The 21,140-nt window shown below is 38.9% G+C and overlaps 1 protein-coding gene across 1 annotated transcript in view; it reads right to left on the bottom strand.

The window, feature by feature from the left end:
* mybpc3 (myosin binding protein C3) overlaps positions 1 to 20,483 on the bottom strand; it is a 44,119-nt gene extending 23,636 nt beyond the window's left edge. Inside the window, exons 1-15 of the mRNA XM_077228691.1 lie at positions 20,376 to 20,483; positions 11,454 to 11,723; positions 10,196 to 10,339; positions 10,000 to 10,086; positions 9,767 to 9,915; positions 9,543 to 9,660; positions 9,335 to 9,383; positions 5,817 to 5,876; positions 4,746 to 4,748; positions 3,979 to 4,002; positions 3,257 to 3,420; positions 2,782 to 2,914; positions 1,915 to 2,039; positions 1,692 to 1,797; positions 52 to 218 (exon numbers count right to left, since the gene is read on the bottom strand). Of these exons, the coding sequence (XP_077084806.1) occupies positions 52 to 218; positions 1,692 to 1,797; positions 1,915 to 2,039; positions 2,782 to 2,914; positions 3,257 to 3,420; positions 3,979 to 4,002; positions 4,746 to 4,748; positions 5,817 to 5,876; positions 9,335 to 9,383; positions 9,543 to 9,660; positions 9,767 to 9,915; positions 10,000 to 10,086; positions 10,196 to 10,339; positions 11,454 to 11,723; positions 20,376 to 20,400 (1,624 nt within the window). The 5' untranslated portion in view covers positions 20,401 to 20,483. The remainder of the gene's footprint in view (positions 1 to 51; positions 219 to 1,691; positions 1,798 to 1,914; positions 2,040 to 2,781; positions 2,915 to 3,256; positions 3,421 to 3,978; positions 4,003 to 4,745; positions 4,749 to 5,816; positions 5,877 to 9,334; positions 9,384 to 9,542; positions 9,661 to 9,766; positions 9,916 to 9,999; positions 10,087 to 10,195; positions 10,340 to 11,453; positions 11,724 to 20,375) is intronic.
* Positions 20,484 to 21,140: the final 657 nt, after the last annotated feature.

Raw genomic sequence — 21,140 nt, 5'->3', positions numbered from 1 at the left:
TGCAAAAAAATATCAAAGGCCTTGGAACTATATCCAAAGTCAGGTATTTACCCTGAACCATGAGCTCTGCTAATGATTGTCCTCCATTGGTTTTCACCCGGTAGTGTCCACAGTCCTCCTTAGTCACATCATTAATGATAAGGACATGCTTACATCCATCTTTCTTGAAGCGGTACTTGAAGGACTCATCTCGGGTGAGTTCCACACCATCTTTCTCCCTGTACAGGTCAGAGGTTTGCTATTTGTTAATATTCATTAAAACTTCAGTCAGCATCTCATTGAATTGCAATTCACTATTCAAACTCATATACATTTCATACTCATACTCATTTATGTATTTCAACTCTATAGAGATTTGTGTTAGGGTTCATTTGAATTATAATCTTAAAGTCATTATGAAACAAAAGTAGCAACAGATCTTTTTGTCTGTATTTTGACATACATTCGAGTGAAATGGTTCTGTCCATCGGTACTTGATTGGATTTTGAGATGTAAGCATTGCACTACAAAATGAATGCGAGAGTCGTTTTGACCAGAAGATCATGTTATGATATTTCATGAATGGTTCACAATAAGTTCTGTAGAATGCATTTACTAAATAGATGCATTTCAATCTGACCTTAAGATCTCTAAAACTAAATCCTTTCAAGTACTACAGAAGTAACTAAGAATGAAACCCTGAAATGACTTTTGTAAAACTGGCATGCTTCTCTAGTGCCTAGGCATTTAATACATATCAAACCACTATTATCTTGAAAATGAGCCAGTTAGAAAGAAATCAATGACAGAAAAAATGTTTAAATACAATAGTAAGGGAAATTCCAAGAAGGTTTGCATCTGAACATTTTTGAAGGTGCAATGGCTGAAAGAGTTATTGCTATGGTGTATACTCAATAATAACAACCTCTGAAAAGTAAATCTTGATTTATGAGCATTACTTCAGGCTAGTAGTGGGAACAAATGTGATAAATCAAATGGCTGACATAGTAAAAGACTAACGATTTATATTAAGTTCGTAGTTGCTAATCTTTTCTCATGCACACAATATGTGCCGATCTCCAAGCCATGCCATTCTACATCTTATACTGTATATAATGTTCTAATCCATTTAGACTAAAGACACACAAAAACACATTACTACCCCCATACTTGTAATATAGCCATACACTGCGGAGTCTCAGTACCAGGAACAGTATCTACTTCTGCCTTTCCCTAATCATGTTGGTTCTAGAAAGTCATCCACTATTCAAGAGAGGTGCCATTAACCACCGGTGACTTTCTCATTCCATTCTATGACACTTGTGAGGTGCTAAAAGGCTGCTATGACCTTTTCCAGGCACTGATCATTTACAGCCCAGGGTGATATAGAGCCTTGGCTACAGGTATGGCAGAACCAGCACTCACTCATGCACCACCATCTGTCAGTCAGTGTGACTCACCCAACCAGCCAGCCACGCAGAAACAGACACATATGCCATCTACTGGACATCTGAAGAATGCCAGGACTCAAGGACAGCTTGTGCTAACCTCTTCTCTGACATCATTTGAAATCAAATTTTTATTTGATCATTCATGTTTACTACAGATGCACATCTAACCAGAAAAACCCCTTTTTTAATCTGTCCTGTAAATGTGTTATTAATAACGAAAAGGAAAAGGAATAGGAAGTGTGTGCATTTTGATAGACCTACCATTTCACCTGAGCCCCCTCTTCAGACACTTCACACTCAAACTCCACTCTTTCTCCTTTCATAACCATCTGATCCTCTAGGTTACGTACGATCAGAACAGGAGGCTCTAAAAGGTACAGAGAGAGAGATTAAAAAAATAATAATTGAATATTTATAAAAAAAATATATAAAATATTTACAAAATGTATTTTCTCAAAGGTCTTTGTCTGTGGATGTTAATTACCTTTAACAAAGAGCTCGGTGACGGTCTTCTCATCTCCAATTACGCACATATAAGCAGCATCATCTGCCAGAGAACAGTTGTTTATGGTGAGGAAACGTTTGTTGCCTACACTCTCAAAGATGTACCTGTGGAAAAACAAGAAATTATTCAGTAGCATTTCCAGTTTTGTTCTCTAGATGGGGACAAAGCATCACTGTTGGAGAGGCTCTTCCTACATCACAAATTAACAAAACACTTTTCTAAAAGTATTTTTTATTTTTTATCAATGAAGACATTATCATGTCAGAAATTTTGTGGCAAACAAATAATATACAATTGTTAAACATATGACAAGACTTGCTTTAAAATGCTTCAATTCACAAGATGTATTTTTAAAAGAAGTTTCACTTAACTAAGGTCACTGAATGCTATTATGAGCCATTGAGGATTGTTTAGTTTTTTTTCCATTGTTATTTCAGTCTGTCCTTAAACATCTGACAGCCTCCATCCATTGCCACAGCTGACATCTGAGTCTACAGTGCTGCTGTGCATTCTTGTAAAACTGTCCCTGCATATTCATAGTCAACAGGCTGTTTGAGACATCTAACCCCACAGACGAGCCCCAGAGTTGCTTATCAAGTGTAAGCTGCGTACTGTCATAGACATACTGTTGAGTGCCACTCACTTGCTAGGGTTGACAGCGGAGAGCAGGAAGAACAGTCCATCCATCAGCAAGCACAAAGCATTTTCAAAAGTCAAAGAAATAGACAGTTATTTGTGATCGTGCCCTTTCCATGCACGTAACTTCTTTAAGACAATGCATAATAATTATAACTCAGAATGTGTTTTCCCCCTTTTTAATTAAATTGAAAGGACCTAAATAGATACCTTCCAGTTGGGTGTATCTCTTGTCCATTTTTTAACCATTTTACTTCTGCATCTGGATTGGCCAATTCAATTTGCATTTTGATCTTGTGTCCCTTTTCGACTTGGTAGGCTGGGTCCAGCTTCCTAAGAAAAGCTGTGAATAAAATAACGAAAAGCTCAGTCGCACTATCAGAAAAAAAACTTATATAATGTTACATTGTTTGCTTGTTTGCTGTCTTTTTTTGGCTTTGTACTCTTGTAAAGTGATAAAAGTTTGTAGGGGAAAAAAAACACATCAGTTCTAATGCATCAAATGTGCATGTAACAAATAAACATTTGATGTTTTTTATTGAACAAATCCATTTTAAGCTATAAAACTGCAAAGCACAGTCTTTCATGTATTAATACACACACAGTATCCATCATCCTTCAAACTTGAGCTATTGCTAATAGTCAAATTTTTTGTGGTCTTTAAGATTAACAAAGGGCTACAAACCTGCACTTTTTTTCTCTTCTTTTTTCATCTTTTTGAGTCTCTTAAGCATCCCTCGCAAGTCAGTGATTCCATACTGGAAGGCGATCTTTTCATACTCTGTCGGTGGAGCCTTCTGGAGGATATCCCATACGTCTACGTCAGGCTCTGTGCTCACATGAACAGCTCTGCAAACCACAACAGAAGATGGATGTTGATCAGGACAGGCAAATCAAGTCTGAACATCTGGTGTCTTCAAAATGATTTAATAATGCTCTTTTAAGAGTTTATTAAAGGAATATTTCATAAAAAAAACTATAATTTTGTCATTATTTGCTCAGCCTCCTGTTGTGGCAAACCTCTATGACTTTCTTTTGTGTAATGCTGTAAAAGATTATATTTTGAAAAATGTTTTTTGTCCATACAATAAAAGTCCAAAACTGCAATGGACCCCAATGACTTTCATTGACTGCAACATAAAAACAGTTGAAACATTTTTCAAAAAAAAAAAAAAGTCATACTGGCTTGGAATGACATGAGGGTGAGTAAATGATGACAGAATTTTCGGATGAACTATACATTTAAGACTCAAAAATAATGAAAATATAAGCTTTAAGAGTGTTTACATTATTCATTCAAATTCTTTATTAAAGTATAGAAATGCAATTTACAACAGCAAATAAGTATTAATGAATGAAATCAATGTTATTATTACATTTTTATTCTGTATTTTAAAAGAATCTTACCGTAGGCCAGTTTTTAAGAAACTGCTGTACTTATGTAGAGGCAGAACCCAAGCGTCAAGCAAAAACAAACCACAGCTGATTAATTTCACATTATCAACCTTTTAGATCACATAGCAACAAACTGCTAGTCCATCAAGACAATTTTACAATTCATTTTTATACATGCATTAAACAAAAGAAACATGCATAATCTACATTGTAGCCTACAGAAAAGTTTCTATTTAATTATAGCTTATCTTCCTGTGTCTCTTGTGTCTATTAAACCTATAAAAAAATGTTTTGCATAAACGTAGAGTATTTACTGACATAAGCAATTTGATAGGCTGTAGCAGAGTCAGTGAATGTGGGATGAATGGTGTGGGATGTAGAATGACGTGGGAATCGTGAGAGTTCTAGGTTTATTAATGTGATCAATTAGGAGTAAATGAGTATGATAAAGGAGTTTGCTAAAAATAAGTAAATCGTGACTCTGTCTATCTAGTTCCAAGTGGGTGTGCAGTCTGCGGAGTGGAAAAACATTGAAGGACTAAAGTTGGCAATCAGTGGCTGATTAGGAGAGAGAACAATCAAGGAATCACACACACACACACACACACACACACACACACACACACACACACACACACACACACACACACACACACACACACACACACACACACACACACACACACACACACACACACACACACACACACACACACTTGGCAGTACAACACTCAACATTCCTTCATGCACAAGCAGTCAGTGCAGTGTGACTCACTTACTCTCTGAATATGAGTGGCAGAGCCACAGAGGAGAAAAACAAAAACAATTATACATAGATGAGCCTACAAATTGTGCAGGTAAATTGGAACATTTATATAGGGAAATTGGAATAAATAAAGCTTATACCTCAATATATTAATTCACAAGGTGCCTATATTTAATTTAAATCATTCACACCATATGTAGCTCTAAACATACAGTGGAGTTAAAACATCAGACAACACTTTGAAAATCTTGGATTTACAATCAATTTTAGACTTGGAAACAAACATTTGTAACATTGGTTGCAACAAAAATCATGAAAAAGGAGCAGGATCTATGCGCAACAGTTTTTAATAATAACTAAGGGTATATTTACATGACAACATTCAGACGGCAATGTTGTCAAAACGATCCCGTTCACACGGATCCGCGAAAACCTTTAAAAACACTGTATTATGCAAGCCAGATCAGTTGTTGGCGATGTGCACTTTGTAAAGAAAAGCTACGCACCTATAAACTAAACACGTAATACGTATGTAAATGAAGTCAATCTTTTTGTTAACACAGAGACGGTAACAGAATAGTTTTCAAAAACCTTGCACTTTAAAACCCGTTTTCAAAAGACAGCATTTTCTGGCACCCAAAAAACTGTTGTCATGTAAATGAATGGCCAAAACAGTTTTCAGGTTTCTGTTGAAAACAGTGTTGTATAAACGGCCCCTTAATCAAAATAAAATACTAAGGCATCTAGGCAAATCTCAAAAGAACTGGAACAGAACAACCACATCCACAATGTTAATAACGGAAAAACACAAACTAATCAGGGGTAAAAAAGGACAAGTGTGACTAAATCAATGAACTAATGAGTAACCATGGAAACGGGAGCAAGGAACAAAGGAAACAGTTCAATTTTTGAGGACAACTTAAATTGTTAATAATAGTCATTTGTTCAAAAATGGATAAAATTATTGCATTTATTCACAAGTAGTCTCAGACTTCTGGAGACCCACTGCATTCATTGTGAAAGTTTTGGACATGTGTAGACAATGAATGTCTCTGAATGTATGTTTAGATGCCTCAAGACTCACCTCTTTTTCAGTAAAGCACTGAAGTCCAGTTCACCCGAGTCATCACCTGCATCTATGCTACTGTAGGAGAAGAAGGAATCGAGAACCACAAAACATGAGCATACAAAATTGTTACATTCTAACCTCATTATAAGGTAGGCACATTTTTAAAATAGGGGAAATCTTTTAACAGCTTCTATAATGTTGAAATGCAGTCATTTTTAAAAACTAAAATGTAATTAATGATTATGTAAAATAACAGAATATGGTTAATGGTTCAGTAAGATTCTTTAAAATATTTTTGAAAGAAGTCCCTTATTACTCACCAAAGCTGCATTTATTTGAGAAATTACAGTAAAAAAAACTGTAATATTATGAAATATTATTACAATTTAATTAAATGTTTTCTATTTTATAATGAAAATTATTCCTATGATGGCAAAACTTAATTTACAGCAGCCATTACTCCAGTGTCACATGATTTCAAACCATTGAGCACCAAACCATTCTAATGCTGATTTGGTGCTCAAGAAACAATTATTCTCATTATCTGTGTTGAAAACACTTGTGCAGCTTAATATTTTTGAAGCTTTATCATTTTTCACCGTATTCTTTGATGCATAGAAAGTTCAAAAGAACAGCATTTACTTTAAATATATATTTTTTTATGTTTTTGATCAAAAGTGTCTTTATTGTCACTTTATTGATGCAATTTAATGCATCCTTACTGAATAAAAGTTCATTTCTTTCTAACAAAATATCTTACTGACCCTCAAACAGTAGTTTATACAGACACATACAGAGCACATTTGCGACTGATGTGTAGATGCTGATTTAGGACAGATGCACAAACAACACATGCAAATAATTTTCTGAGGCAATAGAAACTGGAACAGATCTGCACTATGCTGTTTTTAAAGTGTCCCTATTATGCTATTTTAAAGGTTCCTCATTAGGTTTTGTAGGTATGCTATAATAGGTTCACATGCTAAGTGCATGAAACGGTTTGATAAAGGATTCGGTCTTTCGAAACCACGTCTTTTCCGAGAGCCTGCTCTGATTGGTCAGATGGCGCCGTCTATTGTGATTGTTCACCTGCTCACTGTGCATTTCGGAATCAAAATGCCAACAAAATGCCGGTTACCATATCTCACCAATTTCAGCTCCAGAGGCTTCCTCAGTCCTTGATACACAGTGATTCGAACAGCAACAATAGCGTTCGTTTTACCATATCAATTCGAGCCAAAGATCAATTTGAGCCTTTGGAAATGCCTGCAAAGTGGCAGCGCAGAAAGCAACCTCTTCTCAACATGTCGACAACACAAAACAAACTCTTCCAGGCCTCAGCTACAACTACAGTGACTACGCTTACATGCAGCCAATAACCCGTTCAAAACTGGGATATTAGCAATAACCCGGTCACGCACGGCCATGTAAACACCGGCAAAAACCCGAATATGCTCATATCCCGGATTTTTCAAAACCAGGATATGATACCTGGGGTACCCCTTTTCTAACCCGAATTTTTGGTCATGTAAACGTGTATCGGCATATCCCCATAACGATTTGTGTTCTGTGCATGTTCTATTCGCAAGGAATCGTCTTTTGAGTAGAGGAACTTCTTGGCGCATACCAAAACCCGCGTGCAGTATACCGGAAGTAAACATGGCGAGACGCAGCACAGCATACATTTGGAGCGAGGTCAGTACCAGCATCACAGCGCAAACAAAGGCGATCTCTATTTGCCCCGAACTATTCATTATCCGCGTGCTGCTGCTGTTGTTGTTGTCTTTGGATACAGAAAGAAGAATCGGAAATGACGCGTATTGCGTCTTAAGGTTGTCCGTACTTCCAGACGCTAACCGTGCGTCGCCGTTTACATCGGGATATTACAATTCCATGTATACAGGAGTAACTCTCTCTGCTCACACATGTAAACGGGTTATTCCTAATGTTTCAGAAACCCGAATAGTGACCTTAACACGAACATAACCCGAAAATTGGCTGCATGTAAACGTAGTCAGTGTTTAAGGTTGGGTCAAATTAGACATTGTTTGCGGGCAGCCAGTGACGACCATATCGGCTGGCATTATGAAACTTGCATATGTTTGTGCAGGAAGTAAGAATGGAATTACTGACGACTCATTTCAGGCAGTTCATAATGGGCTCTTTTTTGGGGGTAGACAATAAATTACTTATTTATCGTACACTCTGACCTTTGAAACTTTATAGACCTTTTGCAGCTATATAACAGACTACATGAAAAGGTAATTTCCAAAAAGAAAAAGCAGAATAGGGGCACTTTAAAGGCACTTTGTTGGAGGATGTCGAAGAGGAGGGTAAAAACACAGAAATCCTGATGCACAGAAGAAATCCATAGCAGACTCCTTCTAGAATCACTGTACATATCAAAGACCCCGGAGGCTGTTTAGTTATTATAAGGCAACAAGTGAGGAACTTCAATGGTTTGACAACATCTAGCAAATCACCATGGAATGAAGAGGGACAACAAAAGAGACACATCACTCAAAGTTTGAGCAGCTGGTTCCACTGATTTTGACAAGGTATCAGCCACAGTTAAGAAGTTGAGGTGCATGGAGAGATTTCTGTTATTATGATTGAAATAACCAGAATTAAAGTATTACAAAACAGTCACGGACATAGTGCGGTTTCTGATTAAACTGGTGGCAACGTTATTAGTGTGATCCTCTAATTTGCTCACTCTTAATCAGTTTCTGCACTTGAAAAGATCAGTGGACAGGGAAATCATATTCACTTTAAGGCCATCTGCCTCCGATACACCAGTAATGAGTGTTGGGGAAATTGCCCTTCCCACAAAAACAGAGAAAATGGTCAGAAGAAGAGAACAGGAAATGAGAGTCAGGATGAGAGTTTGCAAAGATCCTTGGAGAGTGAGTCATAAAGCATCAGCGATGACTAATATCACTCTCCTTAGATGTTGGCAGACAAAGGGAAGATTGAAAAAGACAGAAAGAAAAGGGCAAGCTATAACAGATGACTGACAGTGGGACACGGATGGACACTAAAGGACTCAATGAACTCTTTGATGACAAATCAGAGGGTTTGGTTGAGTAAAGACAATGACAGTGTTGTGAATATATCCCCTGCTGCTGCAGCAAACCCCTATACTTAGCTACCTGCCAGGTTCTCCCATCTTCTTCTTACCACCTGCACTGGTGCTCCTGGGTAATCAGCAGTTCCAAAAGGGTCAATGCAGTATAAATGCAAAATTTTAAATCCAAAATATGGACTCAAATGCTATCTTAATGTACAAACAAACCTCGAAAAGAAGTGCTAGGATCTATGCACACAAAATTATTTCATCAAACCTCAAACTAGGCAAGCAAGCAAGCAAAAAAAACAACAACAGGTTAGCGTTTCAGTATATGTTGCTGAAATGGCATGATACTGTCGGCCAGCATGACCTTTTTTAATTTTAAGGAAGGAACTGTTGAAATCAATACTTTCATTTATACTTTATTAAATAAAGAAAAATAATAAATGACATAAATACTCACGTGCGTCTAAATGCAGAGCGAATATCAAACCCTTCTGTTGTACGAGCCTCTGGAGTAGAATGCATACAGTGAAAAGCACACATTAGAAATGAATTCAGCACTATATATTCTTAACACTTTTCCTTGTTGTTGTTTATCAAGCATGCAAATGGTTCTTCTTATTCAAACTGTCTTTTTTTCAGGCCCAAAATAAAAGTTTGGGTCTTACCATGTACTACTAAGTCAAAATTACAGCTGTCAAACTTGTCTCTAGATGACACCTCACATCGATAGGCTCCAGCAAAATTGGCTTTAGCTGCAACGATATGCATCTCGAATGTGTACACCTGAATAGAAAACAAACAAAAACACGTGTTGGGTTAATTTGAATAATTTTTGACTTTCAAACTATTCTAAATGTATTGTGTATTACGTAACTATTTGAACACAGACCTTACTGTTGCGGTCATAGTGCTCTTTGAGTTGCAGGTGCTTTCCTGACTTGCTGGCCAGATCCATCCACTTTCCTTTGAACCATTTTACCGTGGGCTTCTTCAGCAGAGATTCACCACACACCCGAGCAACAATGGTAATGTTCTCACCTACATGGGAGGAACAGATTGGAAGAATGTTTTCATTTCATATGCATTATCAGTTTCTTTTTGACTAGAGGCAGTGTTACTCACCTACATTCACCTCCCCGCTTTGGGGCTTCTCTGTGAAGAGACCTGTAAGGTCCTGCCTTGTGTCAGGATGATGACTCTCAGGCAGAGCTTAAAAACAAACCGAAAAATAGGGTTTGTTATTCAGTCAATTTCAATAATTTGAAATGTGTAATTAGATGACAAAGCTTAATTAAACATGTCTCTGTGTGTTTTTCACCTTCAGGTACTACACCATCTGACGCGGGTCCACTGGTGTCTGGAGCTGAGCTTTCAGAAGGTGCTGGTGGAGCTTCTTTAGGTTCTTCAGGCATAGGATCCACAGCTGCAGGATCTGGAGATATGGCTTTTTGTGGTTCCTTCACTACAAAGCAAGATGCTCACAAGTTCACATGGCTCTTGAGTATAACTTTTTAAAAATAAAACATTTAAGATATATTACCCTTAAAACACACTCTCTGTCTATTAATGAACATGCTTTTGCATCTCCTTTTTAGCTTTGATATCACTCTTTTCAGGATTCTACTGGCCATACAAATTAGCACTTGCTTTCATCTTCGTCTGTGGCTGGATAAATGGCTCTAAATACCTGATGTATAACCATAGATCTATGTAACAACGGTAGAGACTTAAAGTTGCAATATGTCCAGATGAAGCACATGAAACATTGGCCATTTATACTCGTGTGCTTTGGCCATGAAAAAAAATAGCACTAATACTTGTTACACTGAACCCCTTCAACAGAGTTCTATAGGAGAGTTCTATATGTACAAGGATAATTCTGTTGAATTTTTGTTTCTTTTTTCTGAGAATCAATTTATCAGGAAAAAATGCACTAAAAGACAACTACACTTTACTTTGCCCCTCTAGACACTGACTTTATAAGGCTATTCGTCGAGTATTTAATTGAACCCACACTTATCTTTATAATGCCTTACAGGATCACAACTCTATGATAGGACACTGAAGTTTAATCCCTGGTTTCACAGACTAGGTTTAAGCCTAGTCCCAGACTAAAATGCATGTTTGAGTTGTCTTAACTGAAAGCAACTTGCTGTGACAAATCTTAAAATATATCAGTGCCATTCTTTTGTCTCAAGATGCACAAGTAATGTTTTTCTTCTAAGGAACGTTTAAAAAAGCTACTTAAATGTTGTAATTGAACTAAGGACTAATCATAGCTTAATCTAAGCCCTGTCGGTGAAACCGGGCCTAAAAGTTTGAAGTGAGGAACAGCTATAAGAGGTCTGGTGAGTTCCCTAGATTCCACAGCAGTCTGAGAAATCCTTACAAATAGTGATTACATGCTCAGAAAATGTGCTTTAAAAACTTCTGGTTGCAACGCCAGGGAAAAAGTAAATCAGAAAGTAGAATGGTTATGGTGCTCTGTGACTGCTTTACAAACAAACAAACCAAAGGTGGGGTAATAGTGAGGCAAATACAGGAAATAAATAAGACGCCATCCAAAAATCACCCACCTTCTGATTCTTTTATCTTTAATTCAAATTTGAATTTTGACACCCCAGCAATAACAGCATATCCCACTGCATCCTCGTGGACTGCATTATTTATTGTGAGAGAGTGCTTAATGCCCTCTGCTGAGATGGTATACTTGTCACTGGATGAGATGTCCTTGGAGTCTCGCTGCCATCTCACCTTTGCATCAGGCTTCTCAGTCTCGGCTTCAAATATGACTGTTGCCCCAATCTCAGCAGTCTGAGACTTTGGTTTCTTGATGAAAGCTGAGACTGAAGGAGGGAGGGAGGGTCAGAAGGAAAGGATGTATTTCCAAAATCTCCACCTCAAGTTCTAATCTCTGAAAACGGCTTGCCCCGCCTCTATATTCTCCCCTAGCCTCTCCGATATTACACACTTTGAATGGTCCTCAAGACTTTGTGGTCTAATGCTTAGATCTCTAGATGTCTCAGATCAATATTCTATCATTTAGCAATATAAGAAAATGTGTTTTTAGAAGATTAAGCCAAATCTAATTTATATTTACAATATATATATATATATATATATATATATATATATATATATATATATATATATATATATATAGTCACAGTTCATGGATTCACAGACTCGCCCTCGCTATGTGTGTGCATGTATGTGTGTATGGGCGTCGCTCATCAGGGTGAGCCGTTAGCGTGACTGATGAGTTGATCTGTGCCAGCTGTTTTCAATGAGTAGTCCTATCCTTTGCCATTGATATCTTCAGCCTTTGAGCGGTTGCAGGGAGTGTCTTTTTTCAAGAATCTGGACTTGCGCAACGCTTATCATTTGGTCCGCATAAGAAGGGGTGATGAGTGGAAAACGGCGTTCAATACCCCCAGGGGACATTTTGAATACTTGGTTATGCCTTTCGGCCTACAATGCGGCTCTCCAACTCCCCCGCAGTTTTCCAAGCATTCGTCAATGACGTGTTGAGAGACATGATTGACCAGTTCATATATGTCTACCTGGATGACAAATTGATATTTTCTTCTTCTCTCCAGGAACACGTTCAACACATCAGGCGAGTACTCCAGAGGCTGCTCGAGAATGGGCTTTTTGTAAAGGCTGAGAAGTGCGCGTTTTACGCACAGTCAGTCTCGTTTTTGGGGTACATCGTCTCGTCCGAGGGAGTACGCATGGATCCTGACAAGGTTAAGGCTGTGGTAAATTGTCCAATTCCAGATCCAGATTCCCGTAAGGCCCTGCAGAGGTTCCTGGGATTCGCCAATTTTTACCAACGTTTCATTCATAATTTCAGCCAACTAGCCGCTCCTCTGACCGCCTTGACCTCCACCGGAACGGTGTCAGGTGGTCTAATGCTGCAGAAGCGAAATTTACCAATCTCAAGAGCTGCTTTGTTACCAACCTCAACGATTGCTTATCGTCGGCTGAATGCAACTATGATATTGGTAACAGAGAATTGTTGGCTGTCAAATTAGCATTGGAAGAATGGCGCCACTGGTTAGAGGGGACGGGGGAACACTTTATTGTCTGGACAGATCATAAGAACCTCGAATACATCAGGCTAAACGATTGATCTCCAGGCAGGCTCGGTGGGCACCTTTTTTCGGTCGTTTTGACTTCTCGCTCTCGTACCGCCCGGATTCCAAGAACATCAAACCCGAAGCGTTGTCCCACATTTTTGATCGCTCCGAACGCCCGTCTACTCCCGAGTGCATTCTACCTGAGAGACTTACTGTCTCTACACTCACATGGGATGTCTAGTCGAAGGTCCGCACGGGGGTAACGCCTCCACCCGTTTGCCCACCGGGTCGGTTATTTGAGCCGGAGGGAGTCCAGTCCAACGTTATCAGGTGGGGTCATGGTTCCAATGTGGCTTGTCATCCAGGAGTTAGTCCTACCAGATTTTTGGTCAAACAACGATTCTGATGGCCTGCTATGGCTCACGATTTTCGGGATTTTGTTTTGGCCTGCTCAATTTGCGCCCGTGGTAAAACTTCCAATTGACCCCCTGATGGGTTACTTCAACCGCTGTTTGTCCCTTCCAGACCCTGGTCCCATATCGCACTAGATTTCGTCATGGGCCTCCCACCCTCCCAGGGCAATGCAGTCATTTTGACTGTATTGGACCGGTTCTCGAAGGCAGCACATTTTATTCCCTTACCCAAATTACCCTCAGCTAAGGAAACAGCGGTTACTGTCGTAGATCACGTCTTTCGCATTCATGGCCTCCCGACAGACGTGGTTTCCGACAGGGGGCCCCAATTTATATCCAAATTTTGGAGAGAGTTTTGTCGGTTACTGGGGGCGAGTGTCAGTCTCTCGTCTGGGTTGGCTTTCCTCCAAGAACATTCCTCTTCGCCCTGTTAGTAATAAACTGGCTCCCAAATTTATCGGCCCGTTCACTGTCACCAAGATTCTTAGCTCAGTGGCAGTCCGCCTCAAACTCCCTCCTGCGTACAGGAGTATTCATCCCGTTTTTCATGTCTCCAAATTAAAACCCGTATTTCGTTCTCACATTAATCCGCCTGCCCCGTTTGATCTGTGCCAGCTGTTTTGAATGAGCGGTCCAAATATATTGTTTGTGATCTCGTCTTGTCTTTGTCAGATCGTCGTCGAGGTCTCCAGAGATTCCCTCCGTTGTTTCGTGCTGTTTTCTGGATCGTCACTCTGGTATTTCCTGTGGACTAATTCTTATGAGCCCATGTGGATATATTGCTGTCTTCGTCTGCCCATTGCGTCCCTGTGTTACCGAGTTGGACCGAGTATAGCATATATATATATATATATATATATATATATATATATATATACACTCACCTAAAGGATTATTAGGAACATCTGTTCAATTTCTCATTAATGCAATTATCTAATCAACTTGTAACGGTCCTGGTGCCCTCTTCCGTTCCACGGGCCTGGCCCTCCATCCCGCCCCCGGGTCCACCTCCCTCCTGGACAATTTTAGGAGCGTCTGAAAGCCGCTCCTTTGAGGGGGGACTATGTAACGGTCACCAGCTGGAGTGCCCTTGAGAGCCACCAGAGGGCACTCCACATCAGGCTATTGTCATTCCCTCAAAACCTACGTTTTCCATAACTTACTGCCCGGACTCATCCTCCCTGATTGCATCCACCTGTGTCTCATTACCTTGTTAGTCTCAGCCCATTTAAACCATGTACACTCATTCATTCCCTGTGAAGTCTTGTTTAGTGTTACACTGCAATTCCGAGCATTCTCCCTGGTTTCATGTCTCTTGGTTTTTGGATTTCTTGCCTGTTCCGTGGATTACTCTTTTGCCTGTGTTCCCTGCTTTGTTGTGTTTTTTTGTATGGTCTGCCTGCCTGTGTTTGACCCTGCCTGTACTTTTGATTACCCTTTCAATAAAACTGCATTTGGATCCTCCACCTTCATGTCTCGGAACTAAAAAATAAAGTTTTTACACTTGATTTGTAGTCTCCTCATTTTATTTCCAGTGGAAACAAATCTAAAACACCTGCCCCTGGTTTTACAGACAAGGCTTAAACCTAGTCCCAGACTAAAATACATGTTTTAGCTCTCTTAACTGAAAGCAACTTACACTGACATATCTTAAATGTCATATCACTTGATTTGTCTCAAGACGCACCAGTAATGTTTCTTTCTAAAGCATTTTTATAAAAGCTACTTTAATGTACTAATTGAACTAAGGCTTAATCCTATTTTAAAGGGGTCCTTTTATGCTTTTTCACTTTTTCAAATTTAGTTAGTGTAAAGTTGCTGTTTGAGCATAAAGATCTGCAAGGTTACAATGCTCAAAATCCACTCCAAAGGCAGGTATTTTTATTCAACAGAATTCACTTTCCAAGAACTACAATGAACAACTCGTTTGGACTACAACACGTTTTTTTCCGGGCTTTATGAAGTCACAATGTTACTCATTTAAATAATATCCACCCACAGAATAGGCAAAAAAAGGGACGAGGCAGGCCACCCCTTTTCCAAAACTCATTTGTTGACCTTCCTAAGGATGACGAACTTAGAGTGGTTAAAATTTATTTTAAACACTGTTCCTGAGCATTATAATCCCGATTATTTGTTGTTTAGTGCTGCTCATTTTACGTTGATCCGTTTCAAGAAACTAAGAGAGTACAATGCAGACTACACATAAATGCTTCTCCTGAAATGGAGCAGTTCCCACTTTGTCGGGACAATCTGTTCTTTGCGGATCACACTTGTAAGTATGTTATTTGTAGTAGTGTTTTCTATTAAAGTTCCCCTGTGGTGAAAATCAAGTTTTTAATGTTGTTTATGTCTATGTGGTGTTTTTACTATGCTTTAAGACAAACCCAGTGAACCCAAAACAGTGAAGTCTCAAGAGAAGCAAGGTTATCCCAATCGTTGTAAAGAGCGATGCGTTGTGCAGCGTACCATTTTTACTTTTCACAGTAAAAAAAGGTTTAAATATGTAATTTTGGTGATCAAAGATGAGTTTTAAGGGACAAAATTATTGACTACAGGGGGACTTTAACAGTTCCAATTATAAGTTTTATGTTTTTGCTATGATGTAAAAATGTCCTGTGAAATCCTTTGCTGGCACAGTTCGTGCATGAAATATGTTCTGGACGATCCTCTTGTTGGTTCACATTATTAAGTCTAAATCAGGCTTGAATTGGTTTAAAACTATCCTTATTAAAGGGGTCATATAATGGTACATGCACTTTTACAAGTTGATTGTACTGAAATGTGTGTTGGCAGTGCCTGTACACAACCATCATATAATGATAAAAAGGCATCCAGTGTTTTTGTTTTAATCTCCTTATATGTATTCCCCTGCCTAAAATCGAGCCGTTTCACCGTGTGACGTCACACGGCGCGTGACGCCCCTCCCACGGTTGTTAATTGACAGCAGCGTTTCAACACAGACCCGCCCTGAGCGAGCTGTCATCGTAGTCCGCCATTGTTGATACACTGGAGCAGAATGGCATCTAAGCGATTGTGGTGTTCTGTTCTTGGCTGTAATAAGGAACAGAGCAGTCATTTTAATGTTCCTAAATTCGAACCGCTGAAGATGCAGTGGCTGAGTTTTATTTTTGAAGGGAATATTCCCAACGATCAACGTAAATGCTTTTATGTTTGCGCTAATCATTTCTCACCAGACTGCTTTATAAACGAGGGTCAGTGTAAATCTGGTTTTGCTAAGAAGCTGGTCCTGAAAACAGAATAGGTGCTATTCGTGTTCCTGCTGCACCTCCAGAACAAGTGAGTGTATCTTTGCAAATCACTTGTACGCTTCACGATGAATGTGGCTAATGTTCACACTCAGGGTATATTACGGCAAGTTTCCTATGTAACGTTACGACGTTCTCAATATAATTCGTAATCCAACGTTTATAATGAACAACGCATTATGGTTAATGTGTCATTAAAAACTGTGTACGCAGGTGTACATTACGTGACATAAGTTAACCAACCATTCAGAAACGTTCTGTTCGAGCCTTAATTGTCGAACTTCTTCGGGGCCGTCATCTTGTATGGTTGCACAGATGTGTCCTCAGAGACTCCCGCTGCCATTTTTGTTCCAAAATATACCCTCAACTGTTGTCAAGGCAACACTCCATGTGTGGTTGTGTCAAAAGCAAAATGCCCCACAGAACAGAGGGGCGGATTGACCAAAGCTCATTATCATTTAAAGGCATATGCACTGAAACGGCGTGCTGAAAACAGAGCTGTTTTTGACCAGGTAAAATTTGTGTTTTCTTATAATACTAATGAGAATTTTCAATAAAAGTATATTACAAAGTTTTCATTTAGACCCTAAAGATTCATATTAACTTGTACAAAAATGGCATTATATGACCCCTTTAATATTTACATCAGAGTAGAGCTCGCTGTAATGGTAAGGGACGTGACATTGCGCTGAGTGGTGCCAGAGAATGTCTAAGAGTGGAGAACTTTCACTCTCAGTAAACTTCCGGCTTCTGAACTGGTTGCAGTTCCATTCTGGCTCCATATGAGGGCACTCATAGGACGAGTGCAGAATGAATGGAGGTCTATGGAGCTAAACCCCTCAAAATCCACTTATCTCATGATATAATTTTTTGTCTAGTAATTTGAATGTTGTATTCGAAAGGAGATGCAAAGAAATTACGCATTGCTTGGTGTTAGAGTCACTTATTTGGTTTAAAAAGTATTTTAAAATGTCAATGACGTCATACACATCGTACCACATCGTTTCGCGCTCTGCACTTTCTTTTCTCTCGAGGCATCGTCAACACAGCTGACACAGGTAAATACACGTGCTAGAAGAGTTTTTGTTTTGTTGTTTTTAAACACCACGCCGAAAATACACACACACATTCTGGTCCCGCTTCGGATGCCACGATGCCATCAAGCGGTCTCTCTGGTCGTAATCAGTCCTTCACTGACCAATCAGCGTTCATTAGCAGAATGCTAGCGTTTAATGGGCAAAAACAACTCAACCTGTAAAAAATCGAAAGGACATAAGTACTCGGTCATTCAACTTTCGACCTATAACCCATGTTGAACTTGCAAAACCTACAATCAAATCTGAGATTCTCAATGGCAATCAGGTGAAAGAGACAAATTTAGCCGTCCAGCTCCATAGACTCCCATTCATTTTGCACTCAGGACGATCGCCCCCCAGTGGAACTCTGGTGGAACTACAACCAAAATTCGGTACAATAGGGCTTAATAGGGAGTGAACAGTCTCTCCAGTCTCTCCTCTCGTGGTGCCTGCCAATCACAACACCCTGGGCCAGCTAACCAATCACAGTACATTTTGTATTTCGGAAGGAGGCGTTTAATCGAAACACAAACTAAATGACATGTTTGAAGCAGACTGGGGAGAGAAGTGCTGTAATAATGTAAAATAATACTGTGGGTTTTTTTTAACCACCCCGCATGACAGCATATGCTAGTACACCGCAAAAATAAAATCAAGACTTCGTAAAAGGGCATAATAGGACCCCTTTAATCTAAGCGCTGTCTGTGAAACCAGGCCCTGATTTATTTAGTTTGCTTTTAAAGTTAAATTAAAAGTATATTTTAAAGTAAATTTTTTGGTGTGCATTTAGCTCATTTAGTGAAGTAATTCTCCAGAGGGAATTCTGTAAAAATACTAATGAGTAAACATAGAGTAAAACGTATACACACAGTAATTTGCATAGGAATAGCTTAGGCAATATTTAGAAAACTACTTTACACTTTTGACACTTGAAGGTGTTGCTGGAACTTGATCTCCGTGGTTATTGTTACTCACATGCCTTGCATTATTAACCGCTTATTCATCGTTCTTTCTTTCACTTTAAGTCACGCATCTTCAATCGCATAATTCAAACATAAAGCAAGTCAAACCCTCTGGGTTTAAAAATAGTGAATGTGCTCTTCATTGAGAACTGCAGTGCATTTTGACTCAGCCGCAGGTAGCTGCTAGATGGATTAACTGAGATCTATTTCTGTTGTATATCAAGTACTGGTCCCTCTCTTGCCATTTCAAAACTGCTGGTATCCTCATTGTCTTTGTTCCATGGATTGATGGAAGCAGTGGCAGTAAACTATTGATCTCTATGTGGTAAATGTGTTTTGAACTATAATGCATGTGAGGTAAGCACAATGTCAGGACCTGTACGAGGATATGTTACTTCGAAATGTTGGGTTGAATGTCAATAATAGAGGACTGATACATAAAGGGAAATTATTTAGACTCTAGAGTAAAAGAGGCAGTTCATGGGATAATTTAAGTCAGCCAGTGTTCCAGCCAATAGTCACTTCGCTGGGATTGGAAGGGAAAGTATTTCATGAAGGTGACTTGTATCATTAAACTTATACTAGATGCTGATGGTTGCCACACAAACATTTAAATCCTAGGCATGTCTGTCACTCAAAAGAAAATGTAACATCTGTTCAGTCACGATAAACTTAAGAGCATATTGTTGTTGAGATGTCCTGTTATGAATCTAAAGCAGTGGTTCTCCACTTTTTGACTCCAAGGATGCCCTTTGTCCAAGATAATATTCGAAGGCCCTTTAATCTAAGCTGATGTACCTCTGGTATTTCTGGTGTAATAAAAATAAAAAAATAAAAAATATTATGTCTTTATTTTAATTAAGATTGTTAATATAACTACATCTAAATCATTTTAAGGCTTTTTGGGACTCCACTGTAAGTTTGCCGAGTACCCCTATTTGTCCACTGCCCCTGATTGAGAACCACTGGTCTAGAGCCATTGAAGTACACTGAAGATATTGAAAAAGGGAAGAGAAAGCGTCTGCAGATGGATTATGTGACTACCACTAAACTCCATTGCTTAATGCTAAAAATTGAAGCAACAGCATTGTTAGCAAGCTGTAGGTCTTAGCGAATATCGCCTGAGTGGGCTGTCAATCACATTATGGCAATCCTTTAATTCCTGTTTAGGCAAGGTTATTCTGTGCACTTTTGGAAAAAAGCCCTCTAGTCCACTGCCATTATTCTATCTCTTTTGCTTAGATAAGGCATTAAATGGTATTTGGATTAAAAATATATATATAATAAAAAAATTGTCAAGAAGAAATTCTAGAGCAGTGCATAATACAGTCACATGCTTTGAAAGCTGTTTTCATACCATATGCAGTACAGTTTAAAAGAACATCTTGACAGTATATTAAGAAAATGTTCATTAAATCAATTGATTCTGCCCATTTTGCCCATGTGTTCAATTACAAATGTGCACAATTGTTCTACAGATTAGGCTACACCAAAAAACAACAGAGGTTCAGGAGTTCAATTCATGGAAAGCACCGTATATATTACAAATTGCTGACGTTTTGAAGTTGTACTGTGATCAACCCAGTACACATAGGTTCAAAGTTCAGAACAGAAAGGTTAACATTTCCTCAACCAACAACTCTGGTTAAATATCTCTTCTAAAATTTCGGAATTAAGAACAAAAACACTAGCATACCTGTTTTTTTAGTTGGTTCTGGCATCCTGGTTGAGTGTCCCAAACAGGCATTGTGGACACCAACACCAACACTTCTCTTTTAATAGATACCCCCCGCCCCCACATCCCTTAAATGTCGTAAAGTACTTGCCCCAAATCATCCCACCCCTTCACACCTCTACCACCATGACCTATCATTGAGCCCACCTTCCATCACCCCCAATTGGATGACAGAACAAAGAAGCTAAAGGTGGATGGAGGATAAGGGAGCACAGACCGGATGGGGTAAATTTAGAGTCTGACTGTAGCAAAGGATCTTCAGATGTTTCAAAAGTAGCAGTCAGTATGTGGTTTGGCCAGCAGCTGTTTTGAATATACAGTGCATCTCATCCTCATGGACTGCACCAGTTCTTGCTGTGAGATATTACTCCACTCTTCCACCAAGGCACTTGCAAGTTCTCAAACACGTCTGGGGGACACTTGGCTACACACATCTTTCTTTTGGTTTTCTGGAGTCAGAAAGGTCTCTATAGTGTCCTAAGCTAGTATTGTTTAATTGTATACCTGTAAACTGTTAGTAAGTTCTTAGTTCTGTGCTTCCACATTTTATGGTTCATTGAACATGCATAAAAAAAACATAAATAAAACCATTTCTAATAAAGATCTATAAAGCTTATTTGGATTTTACAAAATTACCTTTAAAATACAATATCCTGAGTTGCTGAGTTTATAATCTTTTTTATCTCCTGAAGGTTCTTTTATGCAGGATTAATTGACTTAACTTTG

This window comes from Siphateles boraxobius, unplaced genomic scaffold (genome assembly GCF_051911475.1).
Source record: "Siphateles boraxobius isolate OS27281-9 unplaced genomic scaffold, OSU_SipBor_1 130, whole genome shotgun sequence".
Taxonomy (NCBI): domain Eukaryota; kingdom Metazoa; phylum Chordata; class Actinopteri; order Cypriniformes; family Leuciscidae; genus Siphateles; species Siphateles boraxobius.
This window is presented reverse-complemented; position numbering and strand designations above follow the sequence as displayed.